Source organism: Vulpes lagopus, chromosome 2, assembly GCF_018345385.1.
Source record: "Vulpes lagopus strain Blue_001 chromosome 2, ASM1834538v1, whole genome shotgun sequence".
Classification (NCBI taxonomy): domain Eukaryota; kingdom Metazoa; phylum Chordata; class Mammalia; order Carnivora; family Canidae; genus Vulpes; species Vulpes lagopus.
In genome coordinates this window covers 50,953,203-50,965,869 of record NC_054825.1, presented here as the reverse complement: position 1 = coordinate 50,965,869, position 12,667 = coordinate 50,953,203, and the positions used below count along the sequence as shown (strand labels likewise).

General features: G+C 45.5%; 3 protein-coding genes and 4 non-coding genes across 9 annotated transcripts in view; 1 reads left to right on the top strand and 6 right to left on the bottom strand.

Annotated features, from left to right (window-relative positions):
* MAP2K1 (mitogen-activated protein kinase kinase 1) overlaps nt 1–1,674 on the top strand; it is a 78,670-nt gene extending 76,996 nt beyond the window's left edge. For both annotated transcript variants that reach the window (XM_041742727.1, XM_041742728.1), the window contains exons 10-11: nt 201–246; nt 653–1,674. In XM_041742727.1, the coding sequence (XP_041598661.1) occupies nt 201–246; nt 653–766 (160 nt within the window). In that variant the 3' untranslated portion in view covers nt 767–1,674. The remainder of the gene's footprint in view (nt 1–200; nt 247–652) is intronic.
* SNAPC5 (small nuclear RNA activating complex polypeptide 5) lies at nt 170–6,411 on the bottom strand. Of its 2 annotated transcripts, none has more exons than XM_041742729.1 (4): nt 6,297–6,411; nt 5,078–5,167; nt 4,170–4,292; nt 170–868 (listed from the first exon to the last, which is right to left on the bottom strand). In XM_041742729.1, the coding sequence occupies exons 1-3, from the start codon at nt 6,384–6,386 to the stop codon at nt 4,176–4,178; spliced, it is 297 nt and encodes a 98-aa protein (XP_041598663.1). In that variant the 5' UTR covers nt 6,387–6,411; the 3' UTR covers nt 170–868; nt 4,170–4,175. The 2 variants fall into 2 exon arrangements, with proteins under 2 accessions (XP_041598663.1, XP_041598664.1); XM_041742730.1 differs by having other exon boundaries at nt 4,170–4,289.
* Nucleotides 6,412–7,886: 1,475 nt separating this feature from the next.
* RPL4 (ribosomal protein L4) lies at nt 7,887–12,605 on the bottom strand. The gene is made up of 10 exons (XM_041731413.1): nt 12,522–12,605; nt 10,954–11,125; nt 10,660–10,766; nt 10,201–10,339; nt 9,648–9,772; nt 9,286–9,415; nt 8,857–9,013; nt 8,514–8,597; nt 8,293–8,413; nt 7,887–8,202 (listed from the first exon to the last, which is right to left on the bottom strand). The coding sequence occupies exons 1-10, from the start codon at nt 12,603–12,605 to the stop codon at nt 7,972–7,974; spliced, it is 1,350 nt and encodes a 449-aa protein (XP_041587347.1). The 3' UTR covers nt 7,887–7,971.
* On the bottom strand, nt 9,158–9,227 carry LOC121485994. Its single transcript, XR_005986480.1, has one exon. It is a non-coding gene; the product is annotated as a small nucleolar RNA SNORD18 (small nucleolar RNA).
* Nucleotides 9,880–9,951, bottom strand: LOC121485993. The gene has a single exon (XR_005986479.1). It is a non-coding gene; the product is annotated as a small nucleolar RNA SNORD18 (small nucleolar RNA).
* On the bottom strand, nt 10,401–10,499 carry LOC121485999. The gene has a single exon (XR_005986484.1). It is a non-coding gene; the product is annotated as a small nucleolar RNA SNORD16 (small nucleolar RNA).
* On the bottom strand, nt 10,840–10,911 carry LOC121485995. Its single transcript, XR_005986481.1, has one exon. It is a non-coding gene; the product is annotated as a small nucleolar RNA SNORD18 (small nucleolar RNA).
* Nucleotides 12,606–12,667: the final 62 nt, after the last annotated feature.

The window sequence follows — 12,667 nt, the reverse complement described above, 5'->3', positions numbered from 1 at the left end:
GGCCATACTGCCTTTTGAGCTTAGTTTAATTCATCAAGCACTTACTCACCTGCTGGCATGCCACTGTGCTAGAACAGGAGGGCCAAAGGCTCAGGCACTCCTTAGAACCTACAGGGTGTGCGGAGGGTAGCGCAAAGCCTAAGTAATTGGAGTTGGAACCAGTGCCAGGTAAGGTCTCTCACATTATCTTTTTCTTTCAGCTTAATAAAAAACCCAGCAGAGAGAGCAGATCTGAAGCAACTCATGGTAAGTCCACTTATTTCCCATTTGTACTTGCCCCGTTTATTACTTTGTTGTGTCATCTGCCCAGGACTCCCCGTGCCCATTCCCTGCACCACCTTGACCAACCCTGGGGCTGTAGGATCCCAAATATCAGCCTCTGCCCCTCAGTGTAAAGGACAGGCTGAGGGAAGGAAGCCCATCTGTTCCTTCGTTTCTCCTAGCCGCCACCCAGAGGCCCTGAGGGTAGAGCTGCCACCCGCAGGTCACAGTGGAGGAGCGTACGTTCTTTTGGCAGGAGCTGGTCATTTTCACGGCCCCCTATGGCTACCCCAGGACAGGCTCCAGGAGCTCCTCCTGAGCGAAGCTCTAGACCCAGGACTCTTGAACTTTCCTTTTGGTTTTTTGACACTTAACTGTTTCCCTCACATAGGTTCATGCCTTCATCAAGAGATCTGACGGTGAAGAAGTGGATTTTGCAGGTTGGCTCTGCTCCACCATTGGCCTTAACCAGCCCAGCACGCCGACCCACGCAGCTGGCGTCTAAGTATTTGGGAAGCAGCAAAGAGCGAGTCCCCTGCCCAGTGGTGTGCCATGTTGCTTTCAGGCCTCCTTCCCATGCCTGTCTCTGTTCAGACGTGCATTTCACCTATGACAAAGGATGAAGAACACAGCATGTGCCAAAATTCTATTTGTGTCATTTTTAATATCGTCTTTATTCTTACTGTTCTCTCCCTAAGTGGATTGGCTTTGTGCTTGGGGCTACTCTTGTGTATGTCGATCCAAACATGCGCAACGTTGAATTACTTTGGTGACCGTGGGTAGTCATTCTTACTCAAAATTGCACTGCTCTTCCTTCACCGTGACTGGCTAGCTGCCTGTATTTTTGGGATTCTTTGACACTTGGTGGTACTGCATTCTTGCCAGGCATACCTCCTGTTTGAGTAGGAAGGAGCCTTGTAAGATCCTTCACAGGCAGTGCATGTGAAGCATGCTTTGCTGCTATGAAAAAGAACATCAGAAAGTATATATCATGTTATTTTATATTTTTGCTTTTGGTGTAGAGTGAAGCAATTTCTATCAAAATCTAGCCAGAGCCCTTCACTGCCATGATAGCTGGGGCTTTACCAGTCTGTCTACTGTGATGATTTGTAGACTTCTGGTTGTATTTCTATATTTATTTTTAAATATATTATGTGGGATATTTAGTGGTTTATGTCTCTTTAAGTTTGAATTAGCGTTTCTAAAATGGTGGTTACTTTGAATGCTACAAACGGATCAAGGCATTAAAATGTATGAGATTTATCTTTCCCCAGAAACAAGTACTGATGCTATTGTAAAACAAGTGTGTATAGTGCCTAAAAATTGTAACGAAAATCCTTTTAACCATTTCAATCCAAATGTTTAACAAATCTAATCTCTTATTCTAATAAATATACTATCAAGTTAAAAGGATGAAAAAATGTCTACTTTCATGATAGAATTTTCATCAGTGTCTCCGGCACACAAGAAATCAAATAATTAGCCAAGCCTTATCGTGAGGGCAAAGGTAGAGACCGGAAGGAGGCTGGAAGGCCACATGAGGACAAACTCGGTGCTCTGGACTAACAAATCTTCTCCTGATTCCAAGTCTGGGACTTTGTCCAACTATTCTCACCACTTGTGTGTGAATCTTCCAGCCACCTTTCCTGTGGACCCTGAATAGATCCATGTCTTCCTGCCATTTCTACACGGGGAAACGTAGGAGGCAAGGGGGGCTGGGGCATCACTGGTGTGCTCCTGGGAGCACGGAGCACAATGCTCTTGGCCAGCCATGCCTGGCTGGTGTGGGAGCCTCCACTCGGGACGCCCAGTCCCGTGTTGCTTTGCTCCCCTGAACAACGAATTCCTGCTTTCACCAGTGACTTCATTCTGCTTCCCCAGAGAGGAAGAGACCTGGCACTGGCCTGGTCCTGCCTGTGAGGTAGCAGTGAAGTCACAGAAAACAAAGCCATGTCCCAGATGACCACTGATGCTTTTCCTCTGACCAAGTCACTTTTGGAACTCGAGGTCCCTGAGAAGCTGTGTGGTTAGCACCTCTTCCCTCATTTACTTGGACAGTGCAGGCTGTAGAAAACCAAAATAAACACCTCTTTAAAAACCAAAAGGCCTATTTTGTTCTCAACTAAAAACAGAACTTGGGTAGTAGCTCTCCTGAGTAGGTAGTTCCACTCTGGGTCTACCAGAGCTTGGAGCGCAGCCAGGGTTTTAAATACGGCTTAGTGTCCATGTATCGTTGCCTCAGCCAGTCCATTTTTTCTTGCTGTGAGGCCAACATCTGATCTAACGGTCTTATGTGTTTCCACAGCCATTCAGACTAAGGTTTAAGCCTCACACCCTGTGTCTTTTGCTAACGGAGAAGATACAAACAGAAGGTCTCATGAAAATGTGCAAACTGCATCTTGGGAAGGCGTAACCTGGAGTCTAATATCTGGATCTGAAGGCTTTCATGATCAGTGTCTTTTGACAGGTGTTTTAAATTCTCTATTTACATCAAGAAGTGTTACATTTCCAGAGTCAAAAAGGTTTCTTCCTACTACTGGTGTAGATCGATCTTGTTTTCAAGAATGATGTTCCCTGCCTCAGCCTTGCAGTTTTGAGTTCCCTTTGTCAAAATCCCTTCCTTAGACTTCCTCTTGCTGAGACACCAACAATAGCTGGATTTTTAAATGATGCCTTGTCAGCACCCCACAGCCACCTGTGAAAGTGCTGGCAAAGGGAGGAATACTCTCATTTTACATACAGGCAACCAAGAGCTGCAAAGAGTTAAGGGGGCAAGTGACCAGTTAGTGGTAGAACTAGAATTCAGAGCCAACCTTTCTAGCTCTCAAAAACCCATGCGCCTATTTTAAATAACACCCCCAAGTGTACAAGCCTGAGTGCTTTTCGTGGCAAAACAATTTTTTCACTTTTTCAAGAAGCACACTCATTTAAACTTCTGGCTACTTCCTGTAAAATAACTTTAATGAAATGTTAATATACTTATGTTCCTTTCTGGAATAGCTACAGAAGTAGTTCTTGAGTAGGTTCTTTGTGTTTTGTTTGACTTTTCCGTTGCTTGGGCAGGGCAAATTACTTTCATAAAATTAGGCAATAACTTAAGTGTATATTCACTCGAAAAGGGACAGTATGCAGAAGTGAATCTCAACTCTAAATACCAAGTTTTAACAACTTCATTTGTCATTACAAAACCCCAATCTCCTAAGCATAGTGATTTAATGGCACATTTCTTTTCTAAGGCCAGAAATGAGTTTTAAGCCATCCTGAAGTATTTTTTGCCCCAGAGAAGGAACTAATCCTTTCCTGTTACTATCTGGAAACTGGGAAGCTGCACCACGGCTCTTTATCTGTGATTTACCACAGTGATGTCTCAACCTCCATGTGATGGCAGCCACGCAGAGCCGTCTCTAGTATGGTATTCCTATCGGCTGCACCGAGAGGGGGCAGCAGCTTGTGTTCTCAAGTGGCCCTCTCTGCTCCTTGCTTGTCATCATTCTCTCTGTGGCCTTGCTCTGCTCATAGTGGTTCAACAGCATGCAGATGGCCTTTAATTAGTTTTCTTAAAAGAGGCATTGTTGACTAGGAAAGGCTGCTTGTATTTAAACTTTGCCCTTTGTGCAAATGCCAGACTTTCTCAATAGCATTTTAGAGGAAGTTTTCGGTTTTGAGCACAATTACTGAATCTGACCAGAATAGTCACAGCACCATCCATATTGCTCAATGCTAAGACACTGTGTCTTTGCTTTTCCATAAGTCACTGGTTGTTATTAAAGTGTTCTGCAACTTAAGTTCTCGATGGAACCACTTTCATAGCTACATATCCTAAAGTTCTTGCTTTCTTTTAAAGCAGGCCAGAGGGCCTGCAGAAAGAAAGTTTTGGAGACAAAGTTCCTGAGTTGTAGAAACCCTACCCTGCTTCAGGAATCTGATTCTTCTTCCTCTTCCTCCTCCTCTTCGAGCACATGGCTCCTTGTGCTCAACTCCAGTGCAGTTTGGTTGATTGATGCTTCATTGTCTACATGCACCAGCATCTGCTTTAGGCAAAGACATTATCCATTAGGAGTAAAGACATTGGCATCAAACCAGCAAATTCTTAAATATGTTTTAAAATCAAATCTCAATTGCATATTCATCCCCAATATTTATCACCAGGGGGTAAGGCCACTTCCTATTTCTCCAATTTCTAACCTGACCCTCCTACCCATCTCATTGCCAAAATGGGAGGAGAGCGAATGCCCTAGATTTGATAGACTGCTACCACACATCTATAAACACGGTTCATGCATAAGAATTATGCTAGTCTAGATATGCTTTCAAATGGTTTCAGATGCCTTAAACACATTTGAGGAAAAAAATGCTCAAATATGGTAGATTTAGAGTATTGTACTATTTCACTTGAGGGCTTGGTAAGAGGAGATGTTGAGGACTAGAACTCACTGTTTAGCACTATGCTTTGTAGTTGAAGCTACACTGTTCTCAAATCCCAGGCTTACTTATTCATGAAGCAGTGGAAATTTTGACAGATACTTGCAAAACTCTCCAACTCTCCCTGGGTTCACTGGATTAACTAGAGAGATCAGAGGACTAGGCAACTCAGCAGTACCTGACTAATCAAAATGTGACCAGCTGGTACAAGGATGGGTTGTTCCCAGTCTAGAACAGTAATATGTAATAGCCAGTTTATTTAGAACATTCTAGCAATTCTCTGACTCCTTTGGGCTCAATAATGTAATTGACAAAATTTTTTTGGCCTCCAAGCAGCATGAGAGCAGAATGCACTTTACATTCTCTCCCTAGCCCCACACTTGATTAAACTTACATCATGTGACTGTTCAGGTGCAGGCTGAGAAGAGAGCATCTCATCTCCTCTCCTTGAACTAATTATTGACTGGAGGGCTAGTTCTTCAACCTAGAAAAGAAAAATTGAGAATACTTACTATTTGTTTTTTTTTTTTTTAAGATTTTATTTATTCATGAGAGACAGAGAGAGAGGCAGAGACACAGGCAGAGGGAGAAGCAGGCTCCATGCAGGGGAGCCCGAGGTGGGATTTGATTCTGGGTCTCCAGGACCACAGACTGACCCACCCAGGTGTCCCAATTTGCTTACTATTTCACTGGGCTACTGACATGGGTAAAATCTGCTGAGCATACTGTCAAAGGCTAGCGCCACGACAAGTAAAACCAGTGTAACCTCTGTGCAGCTCTAAGAGGGAAGGGTGGGGCCCTTGACCTTTCCCCACATTTTAAGGAAACGAGCCCAAGAACACCTCCAGCCCCTTTCCCCTGGATGTACAGGTGTTTCAGCTGAGCCAAGACTTTCATTCCCTTGGATACAGCAGATCTGGGTAGCAAAGCCAACTGTGACCTTATAGAAGCCAAGTGTCTTCTGATTCCACAGAAGGCCAACTCCTTAGACTGCAGTTTTCTAGCCGGTAATGAGAACGTGAAGGCGGGAAGAATGGGCAGGGCAGTGTTTCCTGGAGCATAGAGGCTCCTGGGCTTTAGAGGCCGCCCTCATCATCACATACGGTGCACACCCACTCGGCACCTGAACAGGTACCACCAACAGAGGAACGGACGTGCGGGCCATTAAAGGACACTTTGAGATGTCACAGCTATACAAGGCTCTCGGCTTACAAGGCGCCTTCATAACCTGCATCTCGTTTGGACTTAAATGATCGGGTGCTGAGCAGCCCTTATGGGGACCGCCGCGCTGGGGCACCCACGCTCGTCCAGGCCGTGGAATCTGACAGCTGCCCCCGAAGGAAAGCCACCGGGAACTCGGCGACGGCCCCCGCTCCGGGGCTCGCCGGCGTCCTTCGCACAGACCTACGAGCGCCGGGGAAGCGAGGAGACCGCGGCTAGCACGCGCGGCCGGAGCTCGGGGCGGGGCCCGGGGGCGGGGCGGCCCAGGCCGGCCGACGGAGGTCGCGCGGGCCACCCGCAGGTGCGGCTGTCGGGGTGCCACGCGGATCGCGGGGCCTCAGCCGAGCCCCGCGGGCTCCACCACCGACGCCTAGGGCTCGCGGGGCGGTCACCTTGAGCCGGTTCAGCTGGTCGTGCAGGGCCGCCTTCAGCCGGAGCAGCGTCTCCTCCTCCTTGCGCAGCTCCTGAAGCCGGCTCAGCATGGCGCCGCCTCCCGCCCGCCGTCGGCCCGGCGCTCAGTAGTGACGTCACGCCCCGCGCCCCCGGAAGCCAAGCCGCGGGCGGGGCGGGGCTGGCGTCACGCGCGCCAAGGCGCTTCCGGCCGGCGCCCGCGGTCTGTCTCGCGGCTCAGCCCAGCCCAATCCCGGGGTTGGAAGCGGAGGAACCGGAGTCAAGGAACCGTCAGGAATCCCTAAAGCACAGGGCGTGGGGCCGTAAGGAACTTGGGAGGTTAGAACGGCCAAGTGCCGAGTTTCAAATGCTTCTTTGGAACAGTGCTACCTGCGCTGCACTTTCGGTGTCGCATCCAGTGCGGAGAGCGCACCTGAGGGCGAGACCGAAACCCCGAGCATCTAGCACAGGCTTACGTGCCCTGTTCCGTTTTTGCAGCAAGGATTCCTGGTCCCGTCGAAGTGGTTCCCAGGAGCAAAGTAGAGCCTGGTTTAGGGCTCTAATTAGGAAGATAAAGCCCTGCTAACATTCAATTGGGACCTGGTGCCTTCAAATATTAAAGGACGCAAATCTCTACTCCAAACCAGCTTCATCCCCCTGGATGTAGATGTTAAGTAGGTTGCCAAAGGAAACAAACCAGATGCAAAGCATCTTGCTGGGACAAGATAGGTCAGGAAACAAACCAGATGCAAAGCATCTTGCCGGGACAAGATGTGAATCAGGTGAGGAGAGGAGAATCAGGTGAGGACATGCTGACGGAACGGGGTAGGAAAAAAACCCATCTTTTTGGATTGGCTTTTCTGTGCTCTATGTGGCCAACATATGCATCATATCCATTCCCTACTAAAACTGCAAAACCCGACTAGCTGAAACATGCTGGACACTTCCAGGTCATAGGCCAAAATACCAAGGGTAGCATTTCCTCTAAGTGTCCTCTGTCACAGCAGGTTTTAACAGGAATCTTCCTGAAGGAACCATGAATTTTTTGCAGTGCCTCAAAATACATTCTGCCCCCTGTGGTCCTAAAAAGAAAACGAAGGCCTCTTACCTTTCTCTTACTGAAGGTGTGGTTTTTGAGGGAGGAGTGCCAAATCTGTTTTAAAAAAACTAGAGCTTCCCAGCAAGCACATGGAGAAGGTCAAGGGAGAACCCCAAGCTGACTCTCCCACTTAACACAGACGCCAGAAGGGGCTCAATGCCACGATCCATAGGATCCAACTGAACCCAAAACTAAGAGTCTGTGCTCAACCCACTGAATCACCCAGGCCCTGGAGGAGTGCTAGATCTTGGCAGCTTCTGCATATGAGATGAGTCTTTTAACCATCTGCTTCTCAAAACATTTTCAATTTGGCTTTTGTATTTGGATTTATGCAACATTCTTCCCATTCAACTGCATGGATTTACTATAAAGACAAGGCCCTGTTTTATACCAGACTATAATGAAATGGAACCAGAGAGGCTGGAATTATGTAGAACGACAAAAAACCCACAAAATTCTACCCGTGATTCACAAACACATCCAACAAGTTATGTTTCTCACTGTCTTTGATCAGGTCTTTATTTAAAATTAGCTGTCCAAAATGATTTGAGTTTTATGGAATAAACAAATAGAAGTTTTTAGGCAGCAGGCTTCTTCTCTTCTGTGGTAGGTTTCTTTTCTGCAGGTTTCTTGTCGGCTGCTGGTTTCTTGGTAGCTGCAGCCTTTTTTCCCACCACAGGTTTCTTCGGCTTTTTCACACCAATAGTTTTCTTTCCCTTCTTCCCTACCGTGGGCTTCTTGCCTGGAACCCCCTTCTCCTCCGATTTGGCTTCTAAGGCTGCTGCCGCCTTATCCATCCGGAGTTTGTGCTGCAACAAATTAAAAAAAAAAAAAAAGACCTTAAGAATTTTATCTTTAAAAAAAAAAAGTTAACGTTCCAGCAAAAACCTATCACTTACATTCTTGGCCTGGCGAAGAATGGTGTTCCGGCGCATGGTCTTTGCATACGGGTTTAGCTTCAACATGATTCTTAGGTTCTTCAGTGGATTCTTCTTCAGGACTCTACGATGAATCTTCTTGCTGTAAAAAGGCACACATTTTATTTTACTCATATTATCCACGTTTTTGAAATAACCAATACAGTACGAGCCTGGAGCATAATAAAGTATCACAACTTTACCGTGGTGCTCGGAGGGCTCTTTGGATCTCTGGGCTTTTCAAGATTCTGCTGAGGTCTGTATTAAGCATCTTATGCATGGGAAGGCTGAAAAGAAAAACATGCTGACAATAAGATGCTCAATTCCTATTTCTCACTATCCATTGAAACTCTCCCAAGTGTTCCATCAGAATTTCCACTACACTATCACTGTTCAGAACATCTCACCATTCACAGTATTCAATCTGTATGTAAGAGAAATGGCAACACAACATTATCCATCACCCGTAAACCAATTCTGATCCTGAATATAAATATCCACAGCGTGAACATCTGTGTTCAATATATGAACATGAAGAACACTCACTTGTAGTTACTCTTGAGGGAGGCAGCCTTACGCCAAGTGCCATACAGATCGTCTAACTTGCGGAAAGCACTTTCAGTCCAAATGCAGAAACGTCCCACATGCCCACCAGGAGCAAGTTTCAGAATGTTCAGCTTGCTTACATTAAGTAAAGTAATTCCTTTAGAAGGGAAAAGAGAATTAGGAAGCCTGTACTTTAAATACAAGAAACTTATCACGCTTATGACTTATGTGCTACCTAAGGTACCTGAGAAATTATGTTACTAATTAGATAGTTCCAACCATCAATGTGCTCATTCAGCTGAGAATCAGAAGTTCCACAAAATCATGTATTTCAGAAACACGGACCATGAAGTGGAATTTCATCACATTAAAAGCTGAGTAAGCTTGCAGAGTACAGGCAATCAAAACATGTATCAACAGTACAATTACCAGGGATGTTTCTGAAGGCCTTGATGATACCGTTGTCTTCATTGTAGATGATGCAGGGTCCCCTGCGCTGGATACGACGACGGTTTCTCATTTTGCCTTTGCCAGCTCTCATTCGCTGAGAGGCATAGACCTAAACAGTGAGAGAATTATTTATGATAAAAAGGAGCCATAACAATTGTCCAACATTAACACACAAAGCCGTTAACAGCAGTCAGGATTCAAACCCAAGGTGTAAGGTTTCAGAGTCCCTGTTCTCATATCCACTTAAGTCACACTGCCCTCCAGTCATATTTTGACATTAAAATCTGACAATAAATTTATGTTAAGGACCATGAAAATGGAAACCTGTTCATTAAGCCTACCTTTTTGATATCATTCCAGGCTTTAAGTTTCTTAAGAAGCAAAACCGCCTCCTTGGTCTTCTTGTAGCCTTCAACTTTATCTTCAACCACCAAAGGAAGTTCAGGAACTTCCTCAATACGATGACCTGACAATGCCAATTAACAAATATCAACAAATACATTACCCCAAATCTTTTGAAAAATCTACAAACATTTCATATAATCCACAAAAGCAAAATAGCATAGGATGGGCCAAATCAGAATTCCACAAATATCATGTGTTTCAGAAACACGGACCAATTTAAGTGGAATCTCATCATTTTGACAGTTTACAAAATAAGCAACATGAAGTTTAAGTGGCAAGTTTTCTAATACATAAAAATCACATTTCATTTAGCTCCCCAGTTACACAGTATTTATCGATTACAACTATTACTTAATAGAGAGAAATTTAGTCAGAGACTCTGGGATGAATAGAATCCATACAGGTTACTGTTAACATGAATGAAATGGGTTGGGTGGAAGAAAAAAAGGCTATCCTTGTATCATTTCTGTAATAACAGAATATACAAACCTTTAGACATGACCAGTGCTGGTAAGGCTGAAGCAGCCAGGGCTGAGCAGATGGCGTATCGCTTTTGTGTTGTGTTCACTCTGCGGTGCCAACGGCGCCAGGTTTTGGTTGGTGCAAACATGCGGCCTCCACGACACATCTATTTTCACAGTTAAGAATCACATTTCTCAAAATTTTAGGAATTAAAAAAGGTTAGGTCTTGCTCAGTAAGAATTTTCGTCACCCTTCTGAACCAGCTTACTGACAGCAGGCAACTGTCGCTGAGAACAGAGTAAGACGCAAATTACGACATCACTGCAAGCAGAACTTCCTAATGCCAAGCTCTGAACTGCCTAGAACAATGTTTAACCTGGACACTTAGTATGTTGGAAATATTTTCATCACTAACATGAATAAACTTGGTCCAGTCTCGTAAATGCCTTAAGAGCTGACCAATCTATACAATAAAACAAAGGATACATTTCCAAATGCACCCTGGCCAGAACGGTGAGTCCCACCGCCTCGAACTCTGGGAATTCGAGCCACGGCTCTGCCAGTACCCCAAGACTCAGCACTGGTTTGATGACCTGAAGTTGGGAAGAAATACAAGTTTTAGCTACTCAACCATACCCATCCAGGACTATCACGCATAGCAGCAACAGCCTCAGAACATCCAGGAAAATCATGTAGTTCAGAAACACGGACCAATGGAGTGGAATTTCATCACTGCTGTTAAGTGGATCTTCAAAGTATCAGCCCATGAAAAACCCGTACCTGCTAATTCACTGACAGCATATGGCTGTCTGTTGTTTTTGCGCAAGTTGGTGTGAACAAAGTTCACGATATCGGGTCGAATGGGAGCCTTAAACACAGCAGGCAAGGTAACATTTTTGCCAGATGATTCCCCCTTTTCGGAGTACACAGATATCAACGGACGAGCACACGCCTGCAAAAAAGAAAAGATAATTTATATGGACAATGCCAGAGGCACTCATCTCGCATATCAACAGTATCCTTAAAAACTGCATTACAGAACAGATTGGTTTGGAACGGAAGACAACACTTAGAACTAAAACAAAGGTTGTGACCAACACATCAAGTCTATTAAGTTCAATAAATTCTAAGACTTAAAGGACATTTAGCTTCTCAAACTCTACCACATAATTTGTTAAACTTTCAAACCACAGCCTACAAAAGAAAACGATCAAATGCATACTGTAAGGTTTGAAAAGGCTATTTAAGGCCTCCAACTAAACTCTCTTGCTCAGTGTCCCCAGATCTGGGCGACCACAAACCCAACCTCAGATTCCTGCCCCGGCCCCCTTCAACCTGAACACACCTGAAATTACCGGTCATGTTACTTTCTGCTGAACCTTCTCCAAAGACTTACCACCTGAGGGTAAAACTCAAGTTCCAAGAAAGGCCTACAACCACCTGCTGGACCCTTCATCTCCCTCTCCTTTCTAACCATCACTGTCCCTACACTCAGGGCCACTCCCCTTCTGCCTCAAACACACTGGTCTCCATCCTGAAGCTGCTCAACATGCTTCCTCACGCTCCTTCAAGCCATGTTCTCAGACGTTTCTCTGATCACTTTAAAGCTCAACTACTGCCTCCTCTCCCATTCCCCGGGGTCCACAGCACTTACCATCATCCAGCATTTTGGTGTTGTTTGTTCAAACTACCATCCAAGCATCACAAGGATGGATTTTTTTTTTCCCCACCGAACTCCTCAGAGCACAAGACACTACATAATACGCATGCAAACACTATTTGTGAAAAAAGTAGCGCGCGGGACATTAGTCCTATCATGGGCTAAGAATTCAAAGGACAAAACAGGACGACTTTAAAAATAAGAGGACCGGAATGATTTCTAGAGAGGATTCTTAAGATAAACACAAACGATTAAAAAAAAGCTAAAAAATAAACACAAACGAAAATTTTTTTAGAAAGTGGATATGCAAGTCCCTCACAAAAATCACTGATGGTGAAAATTATTCCACAGGACGTGAAAATAAAAGGCCCCCAAATGGATTTTCACGGATTCAGTCTTAGGCCCCGTGAGTTTCCAATTCTCAGGAGAACCGACGCCTTCTACGATCCAGGGAAAACTGGAATCCCGAAAGTTCCTCTGCACCTCAGAAGCCGGGACGCCCACGTTGCCTCTAAGATGGCTGCCTAAGAGCCGCGCTCCCCAGCTCCGAGCTACAGACAGAGGCCTTTGGCCCTCATCTTCTTTTCCTCGCTTCCTCTCCTGAAGATTCTATGCCCCGAGCCCCGAATCCATTCCTGCCGGGTCCCGAGAAAGGGGGGAAAGCCCACCAGAAAGAGCTTCCACTCACCATCGCGGGGAGAGGAGAAGGCCACGCTCCTCTCAACCCGGCGGCTCCTACAGGAAAAGGAAGTGCCTGGCACTTCCGCTGCATATGTAACCATCAACGCTTCCGCCAACCCTCCCGCATCAGAACCACGCCACAGGCACAACATA

Coding starts and splice junctions, on each gene's coding strand:
- SNAPC5 (XM_041742729.1), bottom strand. CDS start 6,386: ATGCTGAGCCGGCTTCAGGAGCTGCGCAAGGAGGAGGAGACGCTGCTC. Junction 5,168..6,296: donor ACCAGCTGAACCGGCTCAAG/GTGACCGCCCCG, acceptor TTTCTTTTCTAG/GTTGAAGAACTAGCCCTCCA. Junction 4,293..5,077: donor CACCTGAACAGTCACATGAT/GTAAGTTTAATC, acceptor CTTTGCCTAAAG/CAGATGCTGGTGCATGTAGA.
- RPL4 (XM_041731413.1), bottom strand. CDS start 12,605: ATGCAGCGGAAGTGCCAGGCACTTCCTTTTCCTGTAGGAGCCGCCGGG. Junction 10,340..10,659: donor GCCAGGGTGCATTTGGAAAT/GTATCCTTTGTT, acceptor CTGTGAAAATAG/ATGTGTCGTGGAGGCCGCAT. Junction 8,414..8,513: donor AGAGCCCTCCGAGCACCACG/GTAAAGTTGTGA, acceptor GCCTTTTTACAG/CAAGAAGATTCATCGTAGAG.